Source organism: Vulpes vulpes, chromosome 12, assembly GCF_048418805.1.
Source record: "Vulpes vulpes isolate BD-2025 chromosome 12, VulVul3, whole genome shotgun sequence".
NCBI lineage: Eukaryota > Metazoa > Chordata > Mammalia > Carnivora > Canidae > Vulpes > Vulpes vulpes.
The window spans coordinates 22,893,625-22,906,208 of NC_132791.1; the positions used below are offsets into that span (position 1 = coordinate 22,893,625).

The 12,584-nt window shown below is 45.9% G+C and overlaps 1 protein-coding gene across 9 annotated transcripts in view; it reads right to left on the reverse strand.

The window, feature by feature from the left end:
• Positions 1-283: 283 nt before the first annotated feature.
• Positions 284-12,584, reverse strand: part of PHF24 (PHD finger protein 24) — a 236,085-nt gene continuing 223,784 nt past the window's right edge. For 5 of the 9 annotated variants that reach the window (XM_072728052.1, XM_072728050.1, XM_072728051.1 and 2 more), the window contains 7 exons: positions 10,923-11,304; positions 10,067-10,252; positions 6,397-6,475; positions 5,868-6,073; positions 5,377-5,537; positions 4,978-5,073; positions 284-4,656 (listed from right to left, as the gene is read on the reverse strand). In XM_072728052.1, coding sequence (XP_072584153.1) covers positions 4,560-4,656; positions 4,978-5,073; positions 5,377-5,537; positions 5,868-6,073; positions 6,397-6,475; positions 10,067-10,252; positions 10,923-11,300 — 1,203 coding nt within the window. In that variant the 5' untranslated portion in view covers positions 11,301-11,304 and the 3' untranslated portion in view covers positions 284-4,559. The remainder of the gene's footprint in view (positions 4,657-4,977; positions 5,074-5,376; positions 5,538-5,867; positions 6,074-6,396; positions 6,476-10,066; positions 10,253-10,922; positions 11,305-12,584) is intronic. The other 4 variants (XM_072728047.1, XM_072728046.1, XM_072728048.1 and 1 more) reach the window with 1 other exon arrangement.

Consider the following 12,584-nt stretch of genomic DNA (forward strand, 5'->3'; position numbering starts at 1 on the left):
GATAGGCTTGGAGGCCTTAACTATTCCTCAGTTTCTCAGAAGATTCCGGCTTCTCTTCTGTGCTTTCATTTTCCCTCTGTGTCCATGGTGGAGCCCCTGCCTCCTCCCAACCCATCACTTGATTCTTGGGAAGGTCAGCACCAGTAAAGCTCCAGAAAGAGAGCCACAGCATATTGTATTCTTCCTGGAGGCCACAGTAGCTCCTTAGACTCAGGAATTGGCTAATGATAGGGAAACAAGAAACTCAGCAGGTGCCTGAATAACAGGAAGCAGGAAGCCAAAATAGCATCACAATCTCTTTATTATGATTTCCACTGTGCCCAGCCTCTGGGAGCATCAGCTCCTTCAGGAGTGAGGGCTGAGCCATGGGGAGGAGCATGCAGCTGTACTGGTGGGAAGACAGGGCTTGGGGATGTTCCCCTCGGCTTACTGTCAATTACCTTCTGCAGAAAAGAACATAGGAAGGGTATAAGGGGCCAGAGGGCATTGGATCCTCCAGTTATGTGTTCTCAGGAACCCCCTCACAAGCCTGTATTTGGCTAGAAGATAGATCACAGGCCATCTCTTAAAGGAGGGTAAACTTAAAGGCCTTTGTTTCACATGGTTATGGAAAGGCCTTGCTGCTTATAACATGATGTTCTCACTTATGGTCATGCCAACCTGTGCTATACAAGCTGGAATGTGATTGGGCTTCTTAGTTACTGGCCCAGACCAGATGTGACACATTGTCCACAAATTGGGTCATCAGGACACATGGCTCAGAGGAAAGGTTTTCCTTAGTGCTAGTTGGGTCTAGTAGAAATTCTGTCACCTGTTTATTTTCTTTCAAGGTTGCCAAGAGCAGTGGCAGCAGGGGAAATGCCCAGTCCTACCACACTCCAGGACTGAGCTACAGGGAATAGGCACAATATAGTATTTCCCATCCTCCATCCAGATCTCTGTTATCTAAGCTACAGTCAGGGCCCCAGAAAAGGATCCTGGGCAAATTCAAATTAAGTGGTATAGGGTAAGAAGCAATTTTATTACTCTAAATTGAGGAGTAAAATGGGGTTATGGTTACAAGTGCTGCCAGGATGTTATTCTTTCAGTGCCAAATATATACCTTCCTTATATCAAATTCTGCTAGTTTGAAAGGGTCATGCTTGTAGGATCACTAGAGTCTGCTACCAGTCATGCCTGGAGGTTATTCTGGACTCTGAAGTGGTCATAACTAGCCTGAGGCCCTGCCAGACAGCTTCTGCTGAGCTTCCCTCTTGCCTTTAGGGCTTCCTTGCACTGCTCTTACTGAAGCCATGAGACCGGCAATGGTTGAGGTTGTGCTTCGGACTAAGAGGCCTAGGTACAATCCTGGGCTTACTCTCCAGAGAGGTGTCTTCCTCCCAGGCAGTATGATTTTGTGCCTCCAATGTTAGTGATAGGAATGGGGGAACTCCTAGATCTGGCCACTCAAATAAGGTCAGGGTGACATCCCATAGGGAGCACGAGGGCCAAAAAGGCATATCTGCCCTCTAGGCCCAGTCACTTGGGCTAGAGGTGGGAAGAGGCAATATGCTCATAGCTTTGGCTGTTCTCATAGGAAGAAAAGCACTTGAGAGTGGGTCAGTACCTAGAGGAAGGGTCTGCTCCATCTCTGGGATCCAAAGGGGCCATTGCTCAAAACCACAGAGCCTTCCTCAACAGAGGAAGGTCTGGTCTCAGGTGAGGAAGCCACAAATTAGATCTGGATGTTATATGGTATGGCCACAGCTTACTGCCTTACTTACCTTCTATCACTGCAGCTCCACTGTGTCATCCAGATGCCCCTGCCTTTAAATCTGAGCATAGGGAAAAGGAGTGTTGGGTAAAAAATAGGCTTAGGGCAAGGAGATGTCAGAGGAGCAACCCTAACCTCTGTTGATAGTGGGTGGAGTGGGTGGTGTTTGTAAAAAGTACTGATCTCAATTTTGGGCAGCCAAGAAGAAATGACTAGAACATTTTCTCAAACCTTAAGAGTCAGACGCTAATTTTTGTACTTGGCAGAATTTCAGATAGTCACCTGTGATGGAAAGGTTTGATGAAAAGGAAAGGGAATGGGCTTCACTAAGTTTATAAAAGTTTGAACAGCTTCATATGTACTGCAGATGATCTCCATGGATTAGAACACTGCAAAGCAAAATCCCAGATGGGGATTGGGGTGGGGCTTCTACAACTCTGATCTGGTGGAGCAAGGGAATCTTTACATTGGTAAAAAGCTAAATGCCTAATGGGAGAAAAGGCTAATTGCTTCTCCATGCTTTTCTGCTTCTTAGGACTTTGTGGACTGGGAATTCTATGCTGGGGTCCCCTGGGCCCTCTGCAGCATGCCCCTACCAAGGAAACTTGCTGTCTTGGAATAGGGAGAAGAATAGTCTCAATGAGCCTGGTCCTACTGTGGAAGGAATCCTACTTTGCCAGGCCCTGAGATGCAGCCAGCCCAATCTGGCCATGCATGGTCTTTTACCACTCATCTACAGAAAGCTAAAAGCTGCAGCTCCAGAGAGGTAGGCATCACTTTGTCTGTGAAGGATCAGGGCACAGGAAGATATAGTTCACTCCCTATGACTGATGATGAGGCAGGAGAAAAAAGCTGTTCTGCTCTCAGAGCCCAGAGCTTGTCTCTACTCAAAATGCCCTGTGAGATCCACCAGCCCAAGGCCATTGGCATACAAGGTGATTTACCAGAAGAATAAGCAAGAGCCCCTGTGCTGAATGTGCTTTAATCTTTTTCATTGCAAAACCCCAGGTCTGGCTGCTTCAGAGGCAGTCCTTGGGCCCAAGAGTCATGTGCTTTCTCTCTCTCTTTTTTTCCTTTCTGGCTAAACTGAACAATGGCCTCTCTTAATGATCAGTCTTAGGAGTATGGCTAAGCAGTATTTTTTAAAAAGCTGTGGGTTTTAAAATGTTCAGGGCCATACCCATGAACCCAGATTCATTTTCTGTCTGCTTCATTTCAGTCCTGAATAAACCAACCCCCGAAGCTTCACAACCTGTTCTAGGTCAAGCAGTTTCTACAGAAGGTGACCATATAATGTTGTTACCATAACCTTGGTTGTAGCTCCCCACTTTCCTCTGAGCATCTCAACACTGAGCTGTATGCTACTTCTGTAAGCACACAATTTAATACAAGTGCCTTGAGCAACAGGGATATGTTAGTTTCAACATGATGGAGCCAATCCCCTCTCTAATATTCAGATTGGAAACAGAACCTGGACTCCAGGGCCAGAGCTGACCCACAACATGCAGTGACTTAAGAACTTAAGGGGGACAGCTGGGACTTAAGAGGCCAGGCTTGGTGGAGAAAGACATGTAGTGAGTAGCACGGAGAAGCAGCAACTCAGGCCGTATTTCAGTGATGGGGAGGATGAACCTCCTGTGAGGTTTTGCTGGGACTTCTGCTGAAGAGCTGAGGGAGGGAGGGAGGGAGAGAGAGAAAGAGAGAGAGAGCGAGCTGAGATGCAAATCCTCTTCTTGGCTCCAGCTTGTCAGGGGCGCTATGGAAGAGGCTGGCTCTTGTTCTCCATACAATGGCACACTCTTCTAGATCTACATTTGGGCTGAGGTGGAAAGATGGAATATCATGAGGCTTCTCCTCTCTTTTTCCATCCTAAACTGGTCTTCATTGGATATCAGGCTTCAGGTCTCTGTGGTAGTTGACTTGGGTCAAGCATCTAATACAGAGGGTTGTGACTCCTGCCATCATACTTGTTCCATTCAGGCCCATGGGCTCTGGGCCATGTGTTCCCATCTGTAAATCAGGGGCCAGGATGGCTCATCTTGGTTTTTGACTGTTCTGCTAAAGACTTTTGGACTTGAAAGACTTGGCTGAGAGATTCCTAGAATTCTGGGTTCCTGGGAGGGGCTAGATGCCTTCTTTGTCACTAGGAATAAGGATTTAAATAAACAACGGGCTGAAGTGCAGTGGTGGTTTTCAATAATTTTCCCAGTTCAACATACCTAAGGGACATAGCACATACCTACCAGGATAGTGGCTCACTACAGAAGGGATTTTCAATTGAGGAAGAGGGAGCCTATAAGCATCTCCAGGACAGCATGTGAGACTGATATGCCCTATTTAAAAATCACTTGGCCAGAGACTTGTCTTCTAGAAATCAGAACTGGCCAATAGGAGTGAATAGAGACTCCTCTCATCCATACCAGGAGCTTCACAAAGGAACTTTGATCCTTTTTCAATCAAGAAGAACCAGGTCTCTGAAGGCATGGACAGCTAGGCATGTGTGAATGTGCACACATATGTGTTCAGTGGCAGGTCCAGTCTTATGATGTGAGGGCAGAGGAATGGGTCCAGGAGTGGATACCTCCACAGCTCCCAGGGCTTTTCCCTGCAGCAATGCATTTACTGCCTCTGTTGTGAGGGGAGCAGTGATTTCAGTTCCATAAAGCTTAGTGGCAAACTGAAATGCTGCCAGTGCTCCATTCCCGTTAAGTCTCAGTACCAGAGGATGGTGGGGGAAAGAGGGAAAGAGAAAAAGGAGATGGGGGAGAAACATCACTGTCCCCAAACTGAGCTTCTCTGCTCCATGCTATCCTGGGGGTTTCAGATGAATTGCTGCACTGTTGGGGCGAGCAGCCAAGATGTAGACAACATTCTCCCGCAGGAAGGTAGGCCAGTCCACAAATCTGGAGTGGGAGCAAGGAATAGGTTTGTGAGGTTGGCTGCAGAGCCTGGGGGCTCATGAGACCTGATCCCAGTGGCACTATGGCTTAAGCTAGGCAAAGCTCAGAGAAGCCCTGGCTTTTGGCTATCATAGGTATGGCTGGCTGTGATTCCAAGCTGACAGACCAGCCAGCCGACCCTATAGATTTGGGGTCAAATGTACATTCTTGGAGCCTGGTTTCTGGGATAGGCACCTGCTGTTTTGGGGTGGCAGTGGGTAATGCCCATTTACATGTGTTGAAGGGTCAGGAGTGCAGACAGCCCAGTGAGGGGATCCTACTCACCTGGACTCCTGCTCTGTGGGCAGCAGAGCCTTGTCCTGACTCTTGCTGCTACTGCTGGCTGGACTGCTGTCTGCTATGGGACCCACATGGCTGATGCTGTTTGGCACAAGGATATGTGGTTAGAAATGGAAAAGTGAAAGGTCTGGCCCCTCCCAAACTCTGGGGAACCCATAGCTTGGATATACATGTCCATGCTTTTCTAACATGGGCAACAGTTTGATGTAGAGGACGCCCTATGCCTTGGCCAATAAGAGTCAATGTCCTTTGGCTAACGCACAGGAAGATCCTCTCCTGTCTATTGACAGAAGAAACAGAGAGGTACCTTTCATACCAAGGGCCATTGGCATGGAAAAAAGAGAAGGGCATGTGAGTGGGGGAAGGGATTGGTAAGGAACAGACCTGACACTGCAGGAAGGAACCTCTGTAAGGCGTTTGCAGAACCAAGAGTGCTGGGCTCCACGGCACTCTGCCTCACTGATAGTGTTCCCATTGCCCCGGGCCAGGAAAGTGGTCCGGGCTCGTTCCCTCTCCTTGACTGTCAGAAGTCTTAACAGAGAGTTCTGGGGAAGAAGAGACAAGTTAAGATCTTGGAGGTGAAAATATTTTATAAAATGTCAAGCTATAGAGAATCCTATCTCCATTATGACCTCTGCAGCCTCCCTTTGAAGCCACCCAGGGCCTTTCTGGTAGCATTAACATTTGCAGTTGGGGCTAGTGCAAATCAATCTTCCTTGGGAAGTTTCCCCAGCTCAAGGATTGGGATCATCTGTCACTGGGTGGAACATGGTCCCTGCTGAGACAGTAACTAGTGCTCCTCCAACCTGCCTGGCATGCTTCCTAGGTCTCTGTCACCCAGTATCCCATAGACACTCACCCCAGCTGGCCCTCACCTGGGGACGCAACTGCTGCAGAAGTAGGAGGGACTCATGGGACAAGAAGTCAGGCCACTCTATGTGTCCTCGATGTTCAGGGTCCAGGGCTGCAAACTGGCGGGCTGCCTGCTCTTCTTGCTCCTCGCTTAGAGCCCTGTCACTGTCCCCCCGCTTTGCTGCTTGGTGGCGGTATCGCAGAAAGTCCTCCAGTGTCAGGGAGCAATCTGTGGGAGGCACCCCATATTAGCCATGCCCATCCTTTCCTCAGCATCTGGGGCACCTCTATTTACTTTTAAGGTACCCTCCAGAACCCCTATATGCACAGCTTTTGTGGAGTCTTTGTTTCCCATAGCCAGGATAATTCAGGCTGTGTGTGTGGGGAGAATAGGCGGGTGTGTGGGTGCCCCTTCTACCCAACAGTTTGGGAACAGGGACCTATTTACCCCTACTCTCCAAATTCCAGGATACTCCTTTTATGGTTCATCCTAGAAAGTATGGAGGAAAATGTGCCAGCCCCTCTCCATCTGGCAGCACTGTCCAGCCTTACCAGGAATAACTTTACACTGCTGAAAGGTCTCTGTGAGGCTGTACATCTCCTCCTCAGTTAGCAGCAAGTTGAGATTATCCTGAAAAAAGGTAAGATCTGAGTCAGTGGCCATATAGACGAGTAAGAAAGGCAGGCCTAGGATCAAGAAAGATGGAAACTGTATTTCAACTTGAAGGCAATTGTGAGATCATTTTATCCCAGCATCTAATCATAATCAAAGAGACTGAAACTCCAGAAAGGGGAAAGGATTTGCTCAAAGTTGCCCAGCTCTGAGCAGAATCTTCTCCAGAAGGCAGGTATCCTGATTCTAGACCTAAGTCCCTTTTACTAAAACAGTAGTTTTAATATTATTCTCTGAGATACCCTAGGGATTCCTTGGAAGTGCCTTAGGAAGCTGCTGCAAGGGAAAAGGGGACTAAGAAATGGGCAGGGTTGTGAATCCCCAGCTCCACCAACCATAGCTACTCCTTCTTTATCCATTTTATGAAGTTGGCTTCTATGTTAGACTGCTCAAAGAGTATTTCAGGTAAAAAAGAAGTTTAATTCTAACTCTGCTACCAGAGTAGGCTGCATTACTTTAAATAATCCAGAATGGTTTTGAAAGAGATGCCATCATAATGAAGTTCCTAAAACCAAATGAGTTTTTTGTGGTACCACAGAGTTTTAATTCCAAAACAGCACTGATATGTTATTCTGTTAATACTAATTTATACAGTTTATAGTCTTTAAACTGTCAAAGATTCTTCTTATTAGATTATTTTTCTCTCTTAAAATATCAGCAAAAGGGATGCCTGGGTGGCTTGGCAGTTGGGCATCTGCCTTCGGCTCAGGGCATGATCCTGGGATTTGGGATTGAGTCCTGCATTGGGCTCCCTGTGGGGAGCCTGCTTCTCCCTCTGCCTATGTGTCTGCCTCTCTCTCTCTCTCTCTCTCTCTCTCTCTGTCTCTCATGAAAAAATAAATAAGTCTTTAAAAAAGTATCAGCAAAGAGAGGAACAGACATTTCATGAGTATTCATTTGTGGATTTCATAAAGAACTCAAACAATCCTTTCAGTAAACACTTATTGAGCACCTGATATATGCTGGGCATAGTGGGGTATAACACTGTGAGATGCTAAGTGGGGCTGGAGTGTAGGGGTGTTTGTGTGTGGAGGGAGAGTAGAGAGGAATGATGAAAGTTAAGTGAGAAATAGGCAGAAACCTGACTGTGAAGTGCCTCGAATACCCGTTACTGAGCTCTTCAAATGGGTTTTTATTCTGAAGGCAAAGGGGGGGTCACCAAAAAAAAATTTTTTTTAAGTAGGCTCCACACCCAGCATGGAGCCCAATGCAGAGCTTGAATTCACAACTCTGAGATGAGACCTGAGCTGAGATCAAGAGTCAGACACTGAACCAACTGAGCCACTCCGGGGCCCTGACTGAATGGTTTTTAAGAGCATAGTGCCATGGTCAGATCTTTGCTGTGTGGACAATGAATTAGAGGGGCAAAGTCTAGAGGCATGAGGACAGTTAGTTAGCTCTTGCTATAGTGCAGGTAAGAAAGGATGACCAGCTAACTTAAGACATGGGAATGGAAAAGAGATTTGATAGGTATTAGATAGAATCAATAGGACCTGTTGACTTACTGGATGTGAGGAGTGAAAGAGAGAAATGAGTTGGTATTGGTAACTGGGGATGTGGGGTAGTATTATTATTCAGAGAGGTTAAGAAATTTAGAGAGAACAGGTTTTGGGGAAAAGAGCAGTTCATTTTGGGGTATGTTGAGTGTGAAGTACCTGTGAAACATCAAAATGTCCAAGAGACAAGAAACTTAGATCTGAATACACAGGTTTGGGAATCATAGCTGTGGCCACTGAAGTAGATGAAATAACCCAGGAAGACAGTGTGTGCAATGAGCAAAGAACAGTGTTAACAACAGAACCCCAAGGAATATCAGCATTTATAACTCTGACAAGAAATTAACTAAGGGCACTCAGAAAGGTTAGAGAAGAAGGGAGGAGGAGAATCAGTAGAGAGGTTACTGGAAGAAGAGAAAAGAGAGCTGTACAAAGTCGAAGTTTACTGTTAACAGTGGTGATACAACAATGATGGGACTTTACTGATTTTCTATTTTGTCTAGTTTCCTTATTTTGCATAATAATTCTCATAAACACTTAAACCCTCCAAAAAAAGAGGAGGCAATAAGGAAGTGCTAAATATCTCATAGAAGTCAAATAAGAAGATGCCTGAGAAAAGGTCACTAGACTTGACAGGTCACTAGTGATTTTAGAAAGAACCAATGCAACAGAATGACAGGTGCAGAAGCTGAATTATAGGTGGTTGAGGAGCCACAAGGCACAAGGACATGATGGAGTCTTTTCAAGAAGCCTGGCTATGAAGGGAAGGACAGAAAGGGGAAGAGCTTCGAAGAAACCTTTGTAAAAAGCCCAGGAGGGGACACCTGGGTTGCTCAGTGGTTAAGCATCTGCCTTCGGCTCAGGGTGTGATCCTGGAGTCCTGAGATCGAGTCCCATGTTGGGCTCCCTGCATGTAGCCTGCTTCTCCCTCTGCCTGTGTCTCTGCCTCTCTCTCTGTGTGTGTCTCTCATGGATAAATAAATAAAATCTTAAAAAAAAAAAGAGGTCCAGGAAGTAGTAGTAGTGATGGTAGGACTCTGGAAAGCCAGGAAGAGAGCTACGTATTCTGAGGGGTTAGGAAGGAGATACCTTCAACAGGGTCCCGTGTCAGCGGAACACTGCAGGGCAGAGTTGCTGTGAGTGAAAAGGCTGGTGTTTGGAGGGTGGTGACTAGAGAAGATGGTGTGTAGAGCATCTACTGTGACATACTTGAGCTAGGGAAAAGGTGTGTAAGTAACAGCTGGAAATAATTATTCTGTAATTCATTTTATGGACAAGCCATAGATAAAGTGATATTTCTTAGAAAAATTTACTTCTTTTTCTAAGCAGTAGGAAGAAGATGGGAACTCTGCTGTGATCACAGCTCCTTACTCTGAAATCAGTGAATAATGAAGATATCTATATCTGCAAGATAACCAATAAAGCAAGACTTAAATTCTATTCAGATATACTGAAAAATGGATGCAAACCTGGCTTTTGTCTTTTTAAAAGTTGGAAAGTGGTAGGTCAAGTGATGATCTTAGGACTAAGAAGTATTCCTGTGTTAGAACCAATCCTTATTGGAAGCTGGTTAGGATGGTTTTTCAGATGAGTACAATGAATGACAACTATAGACTATTAGAGAAAGCACAACTCCAAACAGAATAGCTTTTGAGTAATTAGGTCTTATCTTACCCATTGATTCCTCCAGCTCAGTAGTTCTCAATTGGGGATGCATTTTCTCCCCTAGGACTCATTGGGTAATACCTGGAGACAATTTTTGTTGTCACAACTTGGGGGTGGGTGCTACTGACATCTAATGGGGGTAGAGGCCAGGGATGCTGCTAAACATACTACATTCCACACATCTCCCACAACAAAAAACTGTGTCCAAAATGTCATAATACTGAGGTAGAAAAAGCCTGTCCAAGCTTGAGGATCCTTGTATCTACTATACTATTGGAAAACTCTTTTAGGTCACTGCCTAGAAACCAGTATTCTAAGACTGGGTCTCTAAAAAAGTGCCAAGTTTCCTGCAGTGTGGCAGCCCACTGTCCCTGCAGTCCAGGCTCACACAGTAGTGGCAGCTCCAGCCGGTTTCTGTGTGGGCTGTCTCGGTCACCTCTGCTGCACTATCTCCTTGGATGTAGCCCATGCGGCGCAGGCAGCCATCATGGAAAACCCTGGTGCAGATCCTACATGGGAAGAGGCTCTCAGCTGTCCAGACCTCACAGACATCACACATCTCATCGTTGACAACCTGGAGAAAGGAATAAATAGGCAGTGTATTCATTCCAGCATAGGCAGCAAGATCCTATGGCCACCAAACACAGAGCTATCCACGTGGGGCTCAATATCCCTGGAGCAGCCCAGAGGAACAATTCCAACTGAAGCTAATGTTAAGGGGATAGAGCTTTCTCTCTAGAAAACAAGAACCAGCAAACTCTTCCATCTTCTCAGGCCTCTGTGACCATGTTTCTGAACAGGGATGCTACAAACATTTTTAGAAAAAATAATCTGTTCTGAAAGACTGTCCCAGACACTGCAGGACACTTAGCATCCCTGATTTTCTTGGCACTAAAAACCAGTAGCAACTCCTGTGATTATGACCTTCTTGAATCCCCACAAATTTCCAAATGCCCCCCACAGGAATACTACTAACCCTTAGTGAGAAGGAAGTCAGAAGATCTGCCATGGTTGTCATTCCTTATTACCCACTGTCTCAAGTCTTTCACTAAGACCAATCCAGGATGTAACATTTTTATTCTTGTAGAAGAAATTCAAAGATTGTTCTGGACTCAACTGCACCTTTCTGGAGTTCTTTTCGAATCTCACGTTAATTATACCCAGGGCTCCCTGTCCTGCTCCCTGATTCTCAGACTTCTTAAGATTCTTAAGACTTGAGGACTACTCCCTAACTAGATACTCACAAGTTCTCTAGGCTCCAAGCAGATATCAGGAGGCTTGTCATCATCCAGCTTTCGGGTGGGGCGGATGAAGGCAGGGGGTGTGAAACGATTAGTCCTGTCAAACTCCTCTGGCTCCACTCCACGCCCATCTCGGAGCCTCTCCCAGGCTGCACGGTTGACACTGCTCTCTTCTTGGAGCACTGGGGTACTTGCCTCTGCTTCTTTCTCCTCCTGTACCTCTTGGACAGAGCCCTCTACAGTGCCACGGCGGGACCCTGGAAGCTCACCAGTGCGTCGGATAGAAGGCCTGTCCCGTAGCCCATCCTTGAAGGCAGACACAGCCAGGCTCACCTTCTGCACCTGTTCCACTGTCTGCCTCTTGGACATCAACACCCCCATGGCTCTGTGGACAAAAAACAGGGGCTCAGACTCAGCCAATGGATGACCATGTCAGGCCAATCAGTTTCAACCATTCATCTGAGTGGTAAGAGCTGTTAAATAGTTTTTCTCTCTTCTGGAATTCAGTGGCATGGTGGGGTGAAGACAGCACTTGTTAAGGAGTCAGAAGACCCTGGTTTTTTTTTCTGACTGGCTCTGTGATTTTGGTTTTCCCATTTGTAAAATGAGGGCTATCTGCCCAGTGTACTTCACGGGGTTGTCATGAGGATGACATTAGAAAATGGGCTTATTAAGGGCTTAGTAGACTGGAAAGTATTCTACAAATGTGAAATGGTATCTCTTTTTGTTGCTGTCCTGAAGCCAATTAGGTCCAGGGGTTCCAGGCCTCTGATGAGATAGTTGGAGACTTCAGAGCCTAAATCTCTCCTCTGCCCCAAGAGATTACCCAAAGCTTAAAACAAGACTGCAGCAATACATTTCAGACTTCTAGTTAAAGAAAAACTCCTCCAGTAAGTGCTGTGCACAGTGCATCCAGGGATACTCCATATCAAACGCTCACTTTTCAGAATAAATTCACTCATATTTTTAGGGGACTTCTGAATTAGACAGGCAACTCTACCACATATCCATATGGTCAAGGTCACAAACACTCCTTTGCCCCTTCTAATTAGTAGCTATGCTTCTTTGTGAGTCTGTCTTTCACAGACAACCTGCCCATTACAAGTGCTAAAGTGCTTCTTGGACATTTAAGGCTTTGCTAATGTTACTCCATTTTCTCTTTTGATTTTCTGAACTGTTCAATAAAACCTTTACAGGTTGAGATGTAACATTATCCCTGCTCTTCCTCTACAGTACCAGTGTACAGCACCAGAAAGTGAGGATATGACATGGCACATTGCAAAGCTGGTTTGCTGTTCCCTAGTCTGAAGCGTCTTTGTAGAATTCAGCTGGGGGATGCTTGCTCCAAGTAAAGTGAAACAGGGTTCACTTTAGCCTTGCTTTCAAACCATTATAATCAAGGCTTATTGAAAAATACTATGTGGAAGGCACTAACTACTCATTATAGGAAACAAAAGACAAGAAAACAGTCTCACCACTTAAGCTACTAATATCAGAACTCAAAGAAGAATGAAGGACTGGAAATGCCTAAAGGACTGAGAGTCAAAGAGGACCTTAAAGAGTAAGTAGGAAGTTGCTCTCTGTTCATTTGGATGAAAAGGTGGCAGAGGGTAGGAGGAGAGGTTAGGGCCAATTAGAAGGCTACTATAATAGTCTAAGCAAGAT